General features: G+C 44.0%; 1 protein-coding gene across 1 annotated transcript; it reads right to left on the reverse strand.

Moving 5' to 3' along the window:
* Window positions 1–4568: 4568 nt before the first annotated feature.
* LOC121877721 (adhesive plaque matrix protein-like) lies at window positions 4569–16793 on the reverse strand. The gene is made up of 3 exons (XM_042383575.1): window positions 16763–16793; window positions 13276–15912; window positions 4569–5239 (listed from the first exon to the last, which is right to left on the reverse strand). The coding sequence occupies exons 1-3, from the start codon at window positions 16778–16780 to the stop codon at window positions 5003–5005; spliced, it is 2892 nt and encodes a 963-aa protein (XP_042239509.1). The 5' UTR covers window positions 16781–16793; the 3' UTR covers window positions 4569–5002.
* Window positions 16794–20270: the final 3477 nt, after the last annotated feature.

Below are 20270 nucleotides of genomic sequence, written 5' to 3' on the forward strand. Positions count from 1 at the left end.
TAAATCGTACCTTCACTCTTGACCTTCACCTCTGACCTCTCATTCCTGGCTGACGACGCCTGATCCATCGGTCTAGTTAAATCCTGGTTAGTTCAATCGTTCTAGAAGTGCTATGTAGACGAGTAAACACTTGTACAGTATATACTCGACACAGTAATTTATGTAGAGACATGTGGTTTATGGACACACACACACACACACACACACACACATACACACACACACACACACACACACGTATATGCAATACAAATATCAAGCTCAATGACTTTTAAACGTCTTCATTATAATTCTCTTTAACTGTTTACCAGCTGTGAGTTATGGACTGCAGGGGGAGATAACCACTTGGTAAACGTGTAATATGAGTGACTGGGATGAAAATACCCCTTCGTGGTCTCTTGTGGTGGCATTAGGAGAGAGAGAGAGAGAGCAATTAACTGGATAGATTGTGTGTATGAGACCTCCTCCCTCTTAGATCTCTCTCTCTCTCTCTCTCTCTCTTACTTTCATTCAGATAAGCATTCACTCTCTGAATTACTAAAACAAAATATGTAAAACAAAAAGTAAGTGAGCCAAGACAACACAGCACAACAAAACAAAGCAAATCAAAACAAATCAAAACACAACATAACACAACACACCACAACACACCACAACACAACACAAGACAACACAACACAACACAACACAACACAAGAAGGAGGAGAACCAGGCAACACAACACAACACAACACAAGAAGGAGGAGAACCAGGCAACACAACACAACATAACACAACACAACACAATACAACACAATTCAACGCAACACAACATAATACAACAAAGTACAACACAACACAACACACCACAACACACCACAATACAACACAACACAACACAACACAACACAACACAACCCAAGAAGGAGGAGAACCAGGCAACACAACATAACATAATAAAACACAAAACAACACAGTACAACACCTTCTCGACCCGCCGTAAGTGTCTCGCTGCCACCTTTCATTTTTAAGCAATATATAGAGCACAAGTCATGGTTTTCTTGGGTAATTTACAGGTCAATGGGACTGATTGTCATTATTGTGCCGTTCCAATTTTATGTCACATATAAACACGCACACTTACAGTACTCGTACACTTACTCACACATATACAGGTACACACACATATACTGTACACACACTGTTACAACCCCATTTGGATGGAGAAGAACTCAGACTGGGTGCCATTTTGCAGGACACTGCCGTTCATGCCATCTTGGAGCTGCCTCACAGTGGTGATGAGTTTTGATGGACAGCCAAAACGGCTGAGGGTCCACCCGAGGGCTTCTTCCCTGTTGACCGAGTCGAAGGCCTTAGTAAGGTCGATGAAGGCCATGTACAGGTGACGACTCTCTTCTCTGCACTTTTCCTGTATCTGGCGGGCATCAAAGATCATGTCAGTGGTGCCACTTGATGTCCTAGAGCCATATTGAGATTCTGGGAGGAAGTTTCCACCTCAGGAAGAAGTCTGTTTAAGAGGACTCTGGCGATAATCTTGCCAGCAACTGACAGCAACAAGATCCCACAGTAGTTGCCACAGTCTGACCGGTCTCCCCTTTTCTTATAAATATTGACGATAGAGGAGTCTTTACGAGCTTGGGGGATTTCCTCCTTTTCCCATATATATTCCAAGACATAGTGAAGACGGCTGGTAAGGAGAGGTCCTCCTGCTTTATACACCTTGGCTGAGATTTCATTAGGCCCTGAGGTTTTGTTATTTTTCATCTGTTAGATGGCAGTAGATACCTCATCCAGGGATGGAGGATAGCTGAGGAGGGTCAGCTCTGGATGCTGAAGGACCTGCTGGGTAGTCAGGATATCCACATCGGTACTTTGGTTGAGCAGCGAATGGTAGTGCTCTTTCCAGCATTCAGATTCAGATTTCAGATTTGCCCCCGAGGGGGCTAGTTTATTGGGCACCCCCTTACATCCTGTGCAAGGTGAAGCGCAGAAGCGTTTACAGCGCCCAACAGGGAAGTATGAAAAGTTCATACTTGCCTTTATGACTCGTACATTAAGGGCGTAAAAGCCTGAAGGGTCATAGGTTTTGTCAAGTTACATAAAGGTTTCCAGCATTGAAGGATGCCGTCTTTGTCTTTAATTAGGGAGTTATCATTAGATGAACGGAGGGGGAGGGGCTGCGCCATGAGTAATTGGCCCATAAAATGTTTTCTTGAATCGAAAAATTCGCGCATCTTGTGTTAAACTGCAAATTTTTGCATTTCACATGCTTTATTTTTCAACTATTTGTTCTTTAGATTGTGAAGTTTGCACTGGGCCGCTGCTTTCTTCTTGCGGAAGGTATCAGCTTTGATCTGAGACTGAGAGTTGTTCTGCCAGTCAGTTAAAGCAGCACGTTTATCATCGACGAGTACATTGATTTCCTGGTCATTTTCATCAAACCAGTCGTGGCGTATTCGTTCGATCTGGCCGAGGGTCTCTCTGCAGGGTTTTGTCATGACAGTGTCGAGAATACCCAATTCGGCAATGGGATTTGGGCTGTTTTTTGTCAGGTTTATTTATGAGCCCATGTTCGAGCTGCTCTCTGAAAGCATGTACTACCACTGGATCCTCCAGACGCTTAGTGTTAAAACTCCCTTTGGAGGCCTGTTGCCTTTGCCGTTTTTGGGCGACGTGAAGTGAGAGTTTGGCTCTGATGAGCCGACGATCGGTGTCATAGTGGTCTGAGCCACGCCTGGATCCGGTGATGACATCTCGGCGATCTTTTTCTCTGACAAAGATGTAGTCAATGAGATTCCAGTGTTTGGATCGTGAGTGGTGCCACGAACCCTTGAACTTATCGGCCTGCTTAAACTCACTTTCTGAGGAGGAGTAGGCCGTTGGGATTACACTTGCTTAGTCCATTTCTCCCTATGATTCCTTGCCATATGTCAGCATCTCTGCCAACTCTCGCAGTGAAGTCACCTTAGAACACAACCTTATCTTCTCTGGGGATAGAGGTTAGCACTCTGTCAAGGTCGGCGTAAAAGGCCTCTTTGATGTCATCCTCTGCATCCAGTGTTGGGGCGTATGCACTGATGAAGAAGGCATGACGTGAGTTATTCAGTGGGACTCGGGGCTTCATGAGGCGCTCGTTGATCCCAACAGGCATTTCAGTTAGCCTGTGTAGGATGCATTGGTGGATGGTAAAGCCAACTACCTAAATGCAGTTTCTCTCCACAGCAAGCTCACCCTTCCAGACGAAGGTATAGCCAGACCTCCATTGTGTGAGTCGACCCTCATCTGGGAGCCGGGACTCACTAATGACTGCTGTGTCCATGCTATACCTAGACAGCTCTTTTGCCACAAGGACAGTTCTTCTTTCAGGACGCTCATTTGCGCCAGTAACCAGAAGGGTCCTGAATTTCCATGCAGCGACCATAAGAGGTTGTAGAGTTTGTTTTTGTTTTGATCTGTGATTATGATTATATTCCAGACCGCAAAAGGATGACCTTACTGGGTGCGGTTGCCCAGTCAGGTTGGGTTTTTAGACAGGCAAAGTTTAGGGCACCATTTCTAGCCCCCTCCATGTGGGATGAGCAGAGTGGCTCCTCGAAAGAGCTGCTCAGTCGCACAGACAGGACTGGATTGCACTGCTGCCTAGATCTCAGCACATAAACGACCATCTTGCACACACACACACACACACACACACACACACACACACACACACACACACACACACACACACACACACACACACACACACACACACACACGAGGTCACAAAAATACACACACATACATACACTTAAACACACACACACACACACACACACACACACACACACACACAGAGCTCACAAATACACACACACACACACATACACGTGCTCACACATATACACACACACATACATACACTTAAACATACACACACACACACACACACAAACGGATGCAATCAAAATGGTGAAATCTGCGGTAAATTGGTTAAATCTTTTTCTTGACTTAACAGTAATCAGTGGAACAAATGATCACATCTTCATCTCGCTGAATCTCCCGTCATCTCTTCTCATTCTGATCACTGACTCTGATCGTTTTCAACATGATCATTCTCACTTTCATATCTCTACCTCTTATAAATTTTACTTTCGTCAATTTCATTTGGTTCACTTTCTCTTTCATCACTTTCACTTGTATTTTCCTTGCTCTGATCATTCTTACTCCCACTTCCCTCACTCTAAAACTGTCTACTCTCACTTTCCTCGCTCTCATTCTGTCCACTCTCACTTCCCTCACTATGACTCTGATCACTCTCTTTCATCACTCTCACTCAACATTTTCATTACTGTCACTCTCACTCTTACCACTTTCACACCCATCACTCTTAATCTCATCCCTTTCACTTATTTCACTCTCACCTCCGTCACTCACTCTCACCTCCGTCACTCACTCTCACCTTCGTCACTCAATCTAACCTCCGTCACTCACTCTCACCTCCGTCACTCACTCTCACCTCCGTCACTCACAAAGTGTGTTAAAAGATACTACAAAACTGGAACAAGATATTTATAAATATTGTTACAACACAATAATTATTATATAATTTGTATACATATAATACATAATTGGTATAATCATACATAATATTTTGGCATAATCTGGTAGATGGTCTTCGTATGTGGTAGTCTGGTAGTCCTGGGTAGATTGGTAATTAGGGCACGTTTGTAGGCAGGGGTAGTCTTCCGAGCATGGGTATACTATTAGATTAGGGTGGGCTGGGACAGGTTGGTAGTTTAGGGTATGTTGGCAGGCCGGAATAAGCTGGTAAGCTAAAGCAGGCTGTTAGGTTGGTAGTTTTAAATAGGATGAGACATTCTGGTAGGCTGGGGATATCTGGTAGCCTTGCGGCAGGTTGATAATCTTGCGACAGGTTGATAGTCTGGCGGCATGTTGGTAGTCTGACGGCATGTTGGTAGTCTGGCGGCAGGCTAGGTAAAGAAAATAGTCTAAGGTGAGGTTAAGGTGGAGGGTAAACAGCCTTGCCCTCGTAAGTCACCTTAGCCATGAAGCCTGAGTCACCGTTGACGTAGTAAGTGACCCTCTGGACGCGGCCGTCGGGGAGAGGGACGACGTAGGAACCTTTGGTGTCATAGCCATTGCGGGTCTCCTGGTGGCCGTAGGAAGTACCAGTGTGGTCGTCCTGCACGGCGTAGCTGAAGTCGTAGTTGACGGGACCACCGCCACCAGCAGCTGCCTGAGGGTTGTATAGGAGAGTGTGAATGAATAAAGAAACTGACTTTAAATTTACACTGAAGACGATCTGATGTATATGCTAGGAATATATGAAAATTATTGAGAAATTGTCTTGAACATTAACACACACACACACACACACATAAGAACATAAGAAAATAAGGAGTCTGCAATAGGCCGGTTGGCCTGTGCATGGCAGCTCCTGTCGAGAGTTACTACCACTCTCTATCATCCATGAATCTTTCTAGCCTCCTTTTGAAACTTTCCAGAGTTCCCGCACTTACTACAAAGTTGCTAAGCTTGTTCCACTCGTCCACCACCCTATTTGTGAACCAGTTTCTTCCTATCTCCCTCCTAAACCTAAAATTATCCAACTTGAATCCGTTGCTCCGAGTCCTATCCTGCTCGGATATTATAAGAACTTTATCTATATCCTCTTTATTGATTCCTTTCACCCACTTAAATACTTCTATCATATCTCCCCGCACTCTTCGTCTTTCTAGGTAATGCAAGTTAAATTTCTTTAACCTATCCTGATATGGAAGGTTTCTAAGTCCCGGAATCATTTTTGTCATTCTTTGCTGCACCGACTCTAGTGAATTTATATCCATTCTATAATAGGGGCACCAGAACTGAACCGCATAATCGAGGTGCGGCCTGAATAGCGCAAGATATAGTTGCAATAAGACCTCTGCACTCTTGTTACTTACACTTCTAGATATAAAACCCAATACTCTGTTTGCCTTATTTCGAACATTAACGCACTGTTTTCTAGGCCGTAGGTCCGGGCTTACAAGTACCCCTAGGTCTCTTTCACAAGTCGACTTCTCTAGGTTGATGTTGTTAAGGCTGTATAGATTGACAGTGTTTGTTCTTCCAATATTAAGTACGCTGCACTTGCTGGTGTTGAATTTCATTTGCCATTTTTCAGACCACCCCTGCAGTTTATTTAGATCCTCCCGCAATGCATTTGCATCCTGCCCTGAATTAATTTGCCGCCCTATTTTGGTGTCATCCGCAAACTTGCTTATGTCACTGCTGATCCCAGTATCTAGATCGTTTATGTAGATTATGAACAAGAGTGGGCCTAGTACTGACCCCTGGGGAACCCTACTGGTTACACGGCCCCACTCAGATTTAACACCATCTACGCTGACCCTCTGCGTTCTATCTGTGAGCCATGATTTTATCCAATTTAAAACTTTCCCCTCGATACCATGAGCCTTAATTTTTCTCAAAAGCCTCTGATGCCGTACTCTGTCAAATGCTTTGCTAAAGTCTAAGTAAATAACATCGTAATTTTCGTCATTATCTACTACCTCGAAGACTTTCCTAAAAAACGTTAGCAGATTTGTTAGATAAGATTTTCCCTTTGTAAACCCATGTTGAGAGTCGTAGATTAATTTGCTTTTCTCTAGATGCGATCGGATGCTATCTGCTATAATTGATTCAAGAAATTTCCCCACTACTGACGCCAAACTGATCGGCCGGTAATTTGACGCTGATGCTCTGTCTCCCTTTTTGAATATGGGTACTACATTTGCCTTTTTCCACAAGTCTGGCACAACTCCAGTGTCTAATGATTTTGTAAATAAGTTTACGTGGGGTTCGCTAATCTGTTCCCTACACTCTTTCAAGACTCGAGGGAAAATTTCATCCTGCCCTGGGGATTTTGTTTTCTTTAGTTTATTTATCTTCTTAAGAACATCCTCTTTTCTGATAGTGATATTCTTTAATTTCTCTTCTTCCTTTCCCTTAAATATCAGTTCCACCTCTGGAATTTCATTGCAAATTTCTTCTGTGAAAACTGATAGGAAGTAGCTGTTCAATGCTTTGCTTATTTCTTCACTGCCATTTATCACTTCTTCCCTCCCTGACTTTAAAGGCCCAACTTTGTCCTTGACCTTTGTCCTATAAACCTGGAAAAATCCCTTGGGATTCGCCTTGGATTCCCTTGCTATTGTGATTTCATACACACACACACACTCACACACACTCACACACACACACACACACACACACACACGCACACACACACACACACACACACACACACACACACACACACACACACACACACCGCCCTGACTTCCAAAGGGTCAATACCCATTCGATGGTGCTCCCTCCCCTCAACTCCTCCCCACGCGGACATCAGCAAAATCCCTCCAAAAATGACAATTTCGTTTCGGAAAGGAGTGTAATCACTGTTAAGCAGTGATGAAGTACTTAGGACAGTGAACTGAAACTAAACAGTAACAACTGAGAATCATGGCCACGTTAACCTTCACACCCACCAGGGATGCCCCACGATACCCAGAGGTAATCGTCCATGGGAACCAACCTGCTGACCAGGCGGTTTGAGACGACTGAGTGCAGTGCGTCGACTTTACAGCTGACTATAAAGTACCACAATACCACTTGGCTGAGAGTGAGGTACAGTACTGCCACACCACACCACACCACACCACACGGTGTCTCCATGACACTGCGACGCAGTGATCGAGTTATTACGACATGTGAAGTCACTCATTTCAACACCTGTGGACGAGTTACTGCACCATGTGACCTACGTGACCTCACACAAAAGACCAGTTTAGGCCATCAACTGTAAACTATAAATTGTATGTTCAATTCATGTTCCTTTTCTTTTTTTTATAATGAAAGCTTTTGTTAAATCACCCACCCACCCCATGTCATTGTAATAGGTACGTCATTTCTGCACAATGAATATTTTCAGCCTTTTGGCTGCTGAACTTTTTCAATAAACCGTTTAATAATAATAATAATAATAATAATAATAATAATAATAATAATAATAATATTATTATTATTATTATTATTATTATTATTATTATTATTATTATTATTATTATTATTATTATTATTATTATTATTAGTAGTAGTAGTAGTAGTAGTAGTAGTGGTTATTTGTGCCAAGGAAATATAAACTAGTGCCTGGTGTGACAAACTCTTGTCCATAGTGTATCATTCTGATGTATGGATGGTCGCTATTAGGGGGGGTAACCTACACACCCACGCGCGCACGTATGCCCCTACTACCTGGACACACCAGTCCAGCCTGTCACCTCTCCGCCCTTCCCTCATAAGAACCAGTATAATCTTGTGCCTGGGACTAAATCAGATGTCCGGAGGCGGACGTTACCGTCGCCCAAGGTGCTGGTCACTATGCCTGGTAACATTCCTTGCTGCGTCTGTGCTAGCCCGAACCAAAACTGCACAAATTGTGTTTGTGCGAGAAATAACCGACCATGTGTGAATTGCAGGAAGCTAGACCAGTGTCGGAACCCACGTCGCAGGGAGCCGACACAGGCGGCCACAGTGGATATCGCCGGGACCCAACTACCCGATGATATCCGAAATGATAGCAGTGAGTCTACTCAACCCGATAATGTAGTACTAATAAATGCTGCTCCCTCAGTAGCAGGTGTCCACGAGGAGAATGAGAGACAGCCGCCTCAGTGGAATGGCATGTCGATGGAAAATGCAGGCGTATGGGTCAAAGAAACCTACTCAGAAATTGTCAAGTGGTCGCCCGCTAACTTATTTGAACCACCCAAGTGTGCGGCCACCAAAGAAATGATTCGGGAGATGACTCACTTCATGACTGATTACACTCAGGACCGCTTCCTCGCCCCCCTAGCTCTTCAAATACTGGCAATAATACCACATCTATTTTGTCAGAGGACACACACAAAGGCTAAGCACAAAGAAAATGTGGCAGCAATGAAGAGAAGGTTGACAATGTGGCAGACTGGGGCCCTAGATGATCTCCTATGTGAAGCAAGAACACTGCAGGAGAGACTAAAATCTACGGGTGACGGAAAGCAAAACACCGATGACGTGGCAAGACAATTTGGAAACAAAATGCGTGTGGGAAAAGTGTCTCTCGCGGTAAGATCTCTCACACATGAATCCTCCGGTGGAGTGATGCCAATAAACAGAGCGACATTAAAACTATTGAAAGAGAAACATCCCCCTGCAAGCGAAGATGAAGGCATCAGGCTCCAGGGTGCTTATATCCCACCAAACGCTGTCCTGTTCGAGAAAATAACAGGAGAGATGGTGTGGAAAAAGGCACTGAAGACTCGAGGCGGAGCCGGCCCTTCAGGTCTGGATGCAAACGGTTGGAGAGTCATCCTCAGCACAAACAAGTTTGGCCCTGTAGCAAGCGATCTCTGCACTGCCATTGCCACCCTTGCAAGAAAGCTTGCATCCTCTTGCTGCCATCACCTCCAGGCTCTGACGGCCTGCCGCCTTATTCCTCTGGAAAAGAAACCAGGATGTAGACCTATAGGGGTGGGGGAAGTGCTGAGGCGGATCATCGGAAAGTGTATAATGGAGGTGGTAAAGGATGATGTCAGGGCAGCAGCAGGGAACCTACAAGTGTGTGCTGGCCACCAGGCTGGTGGGGAGGCGGCCATTCACGCCATGAGATTGATATTTGAGCAGCGTGATTGTGAGGCCGTTCTCCTGGTGGATGCTTCAAACGCATTCAACATACTTAACCGCAAGGCGGCACTGCACAACATCAAGATCAAGTGTCCTAGCTTTGCGATGTATGTTGAAAATTCGTATAGGAATCCTTCAGACCTCTACGTAGTAAACAACAAGGCTCTACGAGGTGATACCATCCTACAGTCGACCGAGGGAACAACACAGGGAGACCCCGTTGCAATGGCAATGTATGCAATAGGCCTATCAGTGCTCCAACAAGAAATAAAGTATGAAACAACTGGGGTCAAACAAGTGGCATATGCTGATGACCTCACAGGAGCAGGAAAAGTGGAGGACATCAAAAAGTGGTGGGACCTGGTAACATCGCGAGGTCCACAAATAGGGTACCACCCAAACGCCAGCAAATCCTTCCTCATCGTGAAGCCAGATCATTATGATCGGGCTGTGGAGGTTTTCGGCGAAAGTGAGGTCAAAATAACTAAGGACGGCCAAAGACATCTAGGCGCAGTAATTGGCACTACGGACTTCAAGACCCAGTACGTAGGGGGAAAGGTGAACGAGTGGGTTAGCGAAATCCATGCTCTATCGGAGATTGCTAACACAGAGCCACATGCGGCCTTTGCAGCATTCACACATGGAGTCAAGCATCGTTGGAACTACCTGATGCGTACCATCCCTGAGATCCGACCCCTCCTCCACCCTTTGGAAGAAGCAATCAGTGTCAAGTTCATTCCCAAACTAGTGAAACACCACGACTTAACCCCAGTAGAAAGAACACTTCTTGCACTTCCACCAAGACTGGGAGGGATGGGACTAACTAATCCAGAGGAGATTGCTGACTCTGAACATCAAAATTCACTTAAGCTCACGGCAGCCCTCACTGACCACATAATAGCCCAGAATGCAACAGGGGAAGTGGACACCAGCGAAGTTAATAAGATCCGTAGATCCATTACAACAGATCGGCAGCACTGCCAAAATGACATGTTGCAGCAACTATTGCTGCAGGTTCCAGAAAATTTGACAAAAAAAGTAGCTATAGCGCAGGAGGTGGGCGCCTCGAACTGGTTAACTACGTTACCGATAAGGGCAAATGGTTTCAGCCTTAACAAACAAGAATTTACAGATGCCATTGCTCTAAGGTACGGTTGGCCAGTAGATGGTTTGCCCTCCCAATGCGTGTGTGGCTATTCCTATGATGGCGATCACGCCATGGTTTGCAAGAAGGGGGGCTTCATATGCATGAGGCATGACGAGGTAAGGGATCTCACAGCAAATATGTTGAAGGAAACCTGCCGGGACGTCATGGTAGAACCGACCCTCCTTCCACTGGATGGCGAGATCCTCCAACACAGGACTTCAAACACATCTAACGAAGCCCGTGTGGACGTCAGTGCTCGAGGATTCTGGACGCGGGGACAGCGAGCCTTCTTCGACATCAGGATTTTTGATCCCATGGCCGTTTGTCACCGTAACCTAGCTCTCGATGCTGCACATAGGAGGAACGAGAACGACAAGAGAAGGGCATATGGGGAGAGAATTCAAAATGTCGATCAAGGCAGCTTCACTCCGCTAGTGTTCACAACCTCTGGTGGGATGGGCCCAAGCGCAAGATGTTTCTACGCCAGACTCGCGGAGCTGATCTCCGAACAGAAGCAGCAGCCCAGAAGTTATGTCACAGCCTGGATGAGATGTCGACTGTCCTTCTCTCTCCTTCGGTCGGCTTTGCTCTGCCTCAGGGGAACGAGAGCTTCTGCCCCTACTCCGTCAACTGCTGCAGATATCGACTATGAGGCTACAGTCACCGAATGCCGCATCGATCTGCGGCTCAACTAATTTAACACAGATAGGATAGTTGCTTATGTATTAGGATATTTAATATTAAGGTAAATAAATGGTGGCGAAGGTGTGGCTATTGGGGGAGGCTGGAGGCCACGTTAAAAAAAAAAAAAAAGTAGTAGTAGTAGTAGTAGTAGTAGTAGTTAAAGTTGCAGTGATATTATTAGCATTGTTACTAATATATTATGGCCATTATTGCTATTATAATTAATACAATTATCGCTATTGCTATATAGATACTGTTACTAATAGTAGTGTCATTAGTAATGAAGTATTATCATTACTTTTATCACATTTATCCCATTAAATTAAAGCCAATATTATTATCATTAACAGTAATAGTACCACTAATATTATTCTCATCATTACCGTTAATATTATCTTAAAAATATAACAAACGAGAATTGGGAAAAAATATGAGTGTGGGGAAGAAAATTAACTTTCTTCAAAATCATTTATTTAGAAAGTGAGAGACGTATTGGGTGTTGGGAGCTGCCGTGGGAAGATATAGGGGTAGAGGTGGATGTATGGATGGATGGATGTATGGATGTTACAAACTGATAGATATATAAATTGATTGATTGATTGATTGGTTGATAAAAGATAGACAGTGTGACATAGATAAAGTTCTCAAGTATATTATGGTCATGAGATCAGAGCAGAGAGTGGAAGTGAAGTTTAAGCAGTCAATGAAAGAAGCAGATAGACTATACTGAAAGAAGTCTGTCAAAAGGCTCCTGATACTAGTCTTTATATAATGGTTTCAGAAATATGAAAATCAATGAGAAAATATTTACACGGAGTCCTCAAGAGCTGAGTCAATGTTGTGAGTAGAGAAGAGAGATCTATACCTAGCTGGACGGAATTCTTGTTTTCATATTGTAGTTGAGATTTAGTTAAGTTTCTTGTATCAAAAGGTCAGGAATATTTGTTTGAATGTTGAGATTAACGAGAGATTAACTGGATATTTTAAAGTAAACGTTAATGTGAAGATAATTTTCCTGGAGTTAAGAGAAAGAAAATTTAGAATCTTGAATTAAAGTAAAGTAAGTTAAATTTCAAGACATATTGAAAGACATTAGTTAGGGTTATTAAAATAATGGAATTAATTGATAAGGTTTCTGAAAGGAGAGAGAGAGAGAGAGAGAGAGAGAGAGAGAGAGAGAGAGAGAGAGAGAGAGAGAGAGAGGTTTGTTTATGTTGCTGTAGTTCCACGACTTTATGATGCCTATAATACGGGTTACAAGCCTGAAATACAATTAAATAAAGAGAATCACTAAATTTAAGACTGGTTTGTGAACTAACAAGCCTTCACGATTTAAGGCAACTTCATTTGGACAGTGAAAGTGAGAAGTGTTTGCAAAGGATTAGAATTAATTGGCCAATCGCTCACCGCTACCCAATATTTACGTCCTTGGCAACCGTCATAGTTCGTAGAAATTGATTGGTCGCTGGTTGCTAAGAAAGTCACATCACCAACAGCCAATTATCTACCTCCATTTGTAACGGTCTAGTGTCTGCACATCGTCATGGTCCATAATTGCTGTTGTTATTTTGTTGAGGGGGAAGTGATGGGAAAATTCATAAGAATCGGGGAATAGAAAACAAAAACAAAAAAAACAATAAAACAGTAGATTTAGATCATCAAGTCTTGCGAATCATCTCCCACCATCTTCTAATTCTCAAAAGAGTTAAACTAGACGTAGCAATTGGGGGTCTCACCTGAACTGGGGAACTGTGGGTTCTGGCAGTGTATTTGGGTCCTCGTCCTGCGATGGCGTTCTCTGGCGTATGCTGGGATGGAGTGGGATAGGAAGGGGTGGGATAGGATGCTGTAGGAGAGGATGTAGCAGGATGGGTGAGTGGGACTAAGCGGAATGGCGTGGCATGGGTTGTAGCATGATAGGATGATAGGTGAGAAGAAGTGGGAAAGGAGATGATGGGATGGGGCTTGGTGGATTGTGACAGATTAGGTCGGGGTGGAATGGGTTGCGACAGAGTGGAAAAGGGCAGAGCAGGATTGGATGTGGGTAGATGGGAAGGGGTGCGATAGTTCAGGGTAGGCGAGAACGTTCTTGAATGGGATGGGATGGGAAAGAATAGAGAGGGTCTGTACGTAGTGGGATGGGATATTACAGGTTGGAAGGTGGCTTTACGAACGAGCCTCTCTTCCGGTGCAGGCTGGGACAGGCTCGGCTCAGAGGGTTCAGAGTCTGCACGCTGGGTTGGAACGGAATGGATAATGGTCGGATTGATGCCGGAAAACTCGTCACCTTTCCTTATGGGAGTGTGTTCGAAGGATGCGGCCTGGGATGTGGAAGGATGTGAAGTGTGATTATGGGACGCCATGCGCTTGAAATTGACAGATTTGGACGGGGAAAGCTGGGACAGGGGAGGATTGAATGCGACTGTGTGTAGGCTACCGACAGGTGATGTAAGAGGAGAGAAAGAATGAAGAAGAATGGGCAAAGCGGCCCTTTTGTCTGAGTCGGAGACCTCAAGATTAGGTTGTGATGGGTGAGGGTGGGACGGTATGCGGTCGAATAGGGTAGACAGTGACAGGGAAGATTGAGACGGAGAGGGATCAGATGGAACAGATTGGGATGGAGTAGAATTAGACGGGGGAGGCTGGGACGGGCGAGACTGGGATGGGATACGTTCGAATAAGGCAGCCCGAGAAAGGGAAGGCAGATATAAGTCCGAGTGGGACGGATTAGGCTGAAATTGTTCTGTTTTGGATGGGACAGGCTGCGACGGAACAAGATGAGCTGGGTCGGGATGGGAAGGAACAATCTGGGACGGTTTAGGACGGGATGGAATACGTTTGAATAGGGCAGACTGGGACAGGTGAGACAGAAACTGGTCGGAGGCAGGCTGGGATGGGTCAGATTTAGATGAGGCAGCCTGGGACGGGACAATATGGAGTTGGAAAGGTTGGGAAGGGATTGTCTTGAACAGAACAGGTTTGGGCTGGGAGGACGTGGACGGGGAGGGCTTTGGTGATAAAGACTGGGGTGGGATACGTTTGGACAGGGCACGTTCGAATGGAGAAGGGCTGGGCGGGATAGATTGGGATGCAGTAGGATGGGGAGGAGCAGTTTGGGACAGGCTAGACTTTGACGTCACAGGCTGGATGAGTCCAGACTGTGATAAGACAGGCTGGGACGGAACTGATTTTGACATTCCAGAATAGGATCGGGATGACTTTAACAAAATAGGGTGGGATGGATCAGACTTTGAAAGGACAAGCTGGGATGGATCAGACTTTGAAAGGACAGGCTGGGATGGATCAGACTTTGAAAGGACAGGCTGGGATAGATCAGACTTTGACGGGGGATGTTGGGATTGGACAGATGTTAATGATACAATATTTGATAAGGTTGACTTGGATGTGACAACCTTGGACTGGGCAAATCGCGGCTGAAATTTTGATGATTCGGGCTGGGACAGGTCTGGATTTGACGATACATGCTGGGACAGGTCTGGATTTGACGATATATGCTGGGACGGGTCTGGTTTTGACGATATATGCTGGGACAGGTCTGGTTTGGACGATATATGCTGGGACTGGTCTGGTTTTGACGATATATGCTGGGACAGGTCTGGTTTTGACGCTATATGCTGGGACAGGTCTGGTTTTGACGATACATGCTGGGACGGGTCTGGTTTTGACGATATATGCTGGGACAGGTCTGGTTTTGACAATATATGCTGGGACAGGTCTGGTTTTGACGATATATGCTGGGACAGGTCTGGTTTTGACGCTATATGCTGGGACAGGTCTGGTTTTGACGATACATGCTGGGACTGGTCTGGTTTTGACAATATATGCTGGGACAGGTCTGGTTTTGACGCTATATGCTGGGACGGGTCTGGTTTTGACGCTATATGCTGGGACAGGTCTGGTTTTGACGATACATGCTGGGACTGGTCTGGTTTTGACAATATATGCTGGGACAGGTCTGGTTTTGACGATATATGCTGGGACAGGTCTGGTTTTGACGATACATGCTGGGACTGGTCTGGTTTTGACAATATATGCTGGGACAGGTCTGGTTTTGACGATATATGCTGGGACAGGTCTGGTTTTGACGCTATATGCTGGGACAGGTCTGGTTTTGACGATACATGCTGGGACGGGTCTGGTTTTGACGATATATGCTGGGACTGGTCTGGTTTTGACGATATATGCTGGGACAGGTCTGGTTTTGACGATATATGCTGGTACTGGTCTGGTTTTGACAATATATGCTGGGACGGGTCTGACTTTGACGATAGAGGCTGGGACAGGGCTGGTGTGGAGGGGCCAGTATCTGGATTTGATAGGACGATGGCAACAAGGCCCACAAGCACAACAACCTGCAAGAAAAGGATGACAATTGACTTCAAAACATACACAATAAAATACAACTTATATATCAGACTTATACTGTAAAGAAGTTAGATCTGTGTAAACTTCAGATGAACTCTTGAGCTACAGACGGGTTACATATTATGCAAATTAGAGAGACTTCCAAAATATTTCACATTGGAGAGGCACATCTATGGCCCATGTTTATTTTTTTATGTTATTTATCTTCATCTGGGAGGAGTCCAACAGTTAGCAGGCGGACGGACAAAACCCTTCTGACTTTAGCGAGATCCTAAACTAAAAAAAATATTGAAAGTGAAGACATCTAGATAATTCATGAAGCTTTACTACATAAACGTAATATAAAACAAAAAAAAAACTCTTTTGTCATCGAAATGTTGAAGTTCTGCTCAACACACGTTATAAGGAGGAGATGACGAGAAAAATATCTGTCATGGCGTTTATATTTGATCCCCATAATTAACACAATCACACTAAAATTCCTCAACCGAAAACTTAAATCATAAACATGCAGACACTGAGGCTGCCAGACGTCCGCTACAACACTGAAGTCCAAAACAGTATCATCTATTATTCTATTCACTTGAGACCAGACTTTAGTGTTTTCTCTTTACGCACGAGTTAAGGGAAATAATACTGTACACAATTATTATGAATCGACGGTGGACCTCAAGGAATTTATAATGACTCTCTCCTCTTCCCCCTTCCTTCCCTCCTTCCCCTTCTCCTTATATCTATTCCGTCCTCCATCTCTTCTTCCCCTTCTCCTTCCCCCTCTCCACTATTCCCAAGTCACAAATTAACACCTGTAGACAAACTTCAGATACAAAAACTCACCCGGAAAGTCATCCTCATCGCTTCCACAACCAGACTGATGGTGAGAGAGATGTAGAGACACACTTTTATACCTGTGGATCTCTCTATCTCTCTCTCACATACACCTCCCGATGGGAAGACAATCATACATGAGAAAAGCTTTCATTCTTAAGACACTGTTCTCGTGTGCCACAGTTTAAAACGTTATTTCTCATGGTTGTCTGTTTATGGTTTTTCACGTAAAGTCAATAAAGATCAACAACACTAACTTTCCCATTCGTGATCAATCTAAAGGAATTATATTGTTGTTAGTTCATGCGAGTAGAGATATATACTTCTTAAATCTTTCTGAATGTTCATAGAAATTGAATAAGACACTAACGAGTTAACTAACATGACCTTTGACGCCAAGTGGATACAGTGATCGTGTCCTACCCTAAACGTTCCTGATTTAACGACCGTGGCCACACCCCTAGTCCACCCAACTATAAATGACAACCTAATTTTACAGCTGAGGAAGTGAAAGCGGCCGAGTGCAGTACCTGTTACGCTGTGTAAACAAAGGCTTAATATTCAGTTTAATGTAGTTAAGGGACCGTCACGTCTATGGGACCCAATTTCAGTGGATGATCGCCTCCAGTTTTCATTGTTATTCGGGAAAGAGAGAGAGAGAGAGAGAGAGAGAGAGAGAGAGAGAGAGAGAGAGAGAGAGAGAGAGAGAGAGAGAGAGAACGATATAGGGAAAGAGAGACGAAAGGGAGAAAGAAAACAATATAAAAAGTATCAAGGAAGCAACAATAGTGGTGGATGAAGAGAGAAAGAAACAGAAATAAACAACAAAAATAGAGATAAAACAAAGAGAGGGGAGGAAAAGGCAGGGACAGGCGGAAATAGAGAGAAAAGAAAGTACAGAGAGGGAGAGAGAAAGAAGGAAACAGAGAGAGAGAGAGAGAGAGAGAGAGAGAGAGAGAGAGAGAGAGAGAGAGAGAGAGAGAGAGATAAGGAACGAAACGCACGTGAGATAAAGAGAGAGAGAGAGAGAGAGAGAGAGAGAGAGAGAGAGAGAGAGAGAGATTTTTATAGTCTATCAGTTTCACGGAAGCATAAACACATCAACGCACAGACAAGTGATTCAGCTGAGAGCTTTTATAAACTCCTTTCTGCCATTCAACATCTCGATGATGAAATATTTATTCCTGGGTTAGTATTTCCTCCCGACCATGACTTACCTCTCATTAATCACCATAGGCTGTTGTTTAGTGTAGGAACGAGGACTTAATGGTCGTTGCTTGAAGATCATGGTCATTTTACTTACTATATACATCATCACAACCATAAAACATTAGGAAACGCTTAGTTACTAGTCATTGTCATTGTCATTGTTAATACACATTTAAGTGATGTCTTTCCTCTCAAGACTGACAGAACAGTTCATGGTAGCCTTACTAGTACAGTGACCCAATTATGACTTACAGCTGTTCATCACTAATATCAGCAGCTGACTAAATTATATCTCCCTTACAACAATTTTAATCCACTTTTACATGTAAGTTAAACAGGTGACATGATTCACTCGTCCATTTTATCTTTTGTCTTTCATTTCTTCATCTTTCTTGGTCAACCATTTCACTCTTGACCGCTTGAGTAGTTCACTGCCCCCAGCTACTGTTTTATGTTAACATCAAAATATAGTTTGGTGTTGATGATAAGAATGTTATTTACACATGCCAAGATTTACAAGGTGGTCCAAAAATTACCAAATCTCAGGGGATGATATTTGAAAATTTGGGTATTTTTATTTGATGATCCTGTATATTGAATATTTATTTATTTTTACTAGCAAAAATTAACCACAAAATGATATAGATACGAAACTTTTACAAATTTGAAACACAGAGAAGTAACATTAGCATCTTATCTTCACTACGTAGACGCCAATTTTAATATTTTATTTGGTTTATACAGTACAGAGAGGAGCCCGTACAGTAGGGGCTAGAACAATGAATTGTGTCTCTTATCAGGCCATTGTGTCTTAACCATAGTAGAGTCAAGATACAAATCAGTGTTGGTAAGGTCACCAGATGATGCTGGGAGGCGGCTCACTAGACTAACAAGAGCAGCTCAGTGAGTCCCTGGTCGTGAGGTTGAACCTGTCCTGCACAACACCTCCGCCACAATCACACATCATCATCTTTAACTCAGTATAATGACGCAGCAACAGTCGTGACATTGTGAACACTTCTTGTGGCGTACAGCTTCTGATATGTGTTAATTGTGGTGTTAACATTACAGTCTTTACAGTTCCTGGCCACCATGTTTGCTCCACTATACACCAGCTCCTTTATGATCTTTTAGTGAGGTCTCATCTCTGTCATCACGTCTTGCAATTATAACCATGAGTTTGATTTTCTCAACAACATTTGAGGTTTATCTTTATACACCCGTGGACAGTAGAGGGAAACAGATTTCTTTTTCACATACTTCAAGCTTCTGTTGTTATCGCATGTACAGTACTGATGTTTGTCCATATGATCAGTGAGTCTAATTGTGGGATTCTGAAGATGTTTACTGGCAGGGGAGAATAATACTGTCTTCTGCATGAATTATATGTTTTACTGATTTAAAACTTAGGATATAACCGTTACTATATATTTCTGACACAGTTCATCCGGGTACACTTGTAGTATTAAGAATGTATACCTCGTTTGATCGGTAATTCGTATAAATGGTTCACTTAAGCCCACAACCAACTGTAATTCCCTAAACGTTCACACCATAAACCTAACCGCAACTGATGACATAAGAATCGCAATACAACGGCTCTATGAATCAATAACTCAAAGTAGATAATAATGACAACAAAATTACACTGACGCTCTACCGTAACGAGATGCGCTCTCTTACACACACACACACACACACACACACACACACACACACACACACACACACACACCTGGAGAAACGTAAGACATCACTGGCCGTTGCCTTGTTGACTTCAGGAAGGCTTTTGACCTTGTTGATCACTGCACCGTTATCAACAAGGCCATTGCACTAGCGCTGCCAACCAACCTGGGCTCATGGCTCACTGATTTCCTGAGTGAGCGTCGTCAGGCAGTGAGGCACCAGGGTTCTGTCTCCACATTCCAACACCTCACCTGCTGTGTTCCCCAAGGGACCAAGATGGGACCACTGTGCTTCCTAATCCTGATCAACGACGCTCTATCGGACACTCCTCACAGGTGGAAGTACGTGGATGACTGCACTGTAGGGGATACAGTGGACAACACCTCACCGGACTACTCATCGCTACAAGGCACCCTGGACAGGCTACAGGCATGGAGTAAGGAGAACAAGGTCACCATCAATCACACCAAAACTGTAGTCATGCACATCAATACCGCCACCACTTCAGTGCAAGCTCCAGCAGTTACAGTGGGTGCCCATCTTCTCCAGTTAGTGCAGTCTGCCAGACTCCTGGGTGTAACTATAGACCACAAACTGGACTGGAAGGCCCATGTAAACAACA

This window comes from Homarus americanus, unplaced genomic scaffold (genome assembly GCF_018991925.1).
Source record: "Homarus americanus isolate GMGI-L3 unplaced genomic scaffold, GMGI_Hamer_2.0 scaffold24523, whole genome shotgun sequence".
NCBI lineage: Eukaryota > Metazoa > Arthropoda > Malacostraca > Decapoda > Nephropidae > Homarus > Homarus americanus.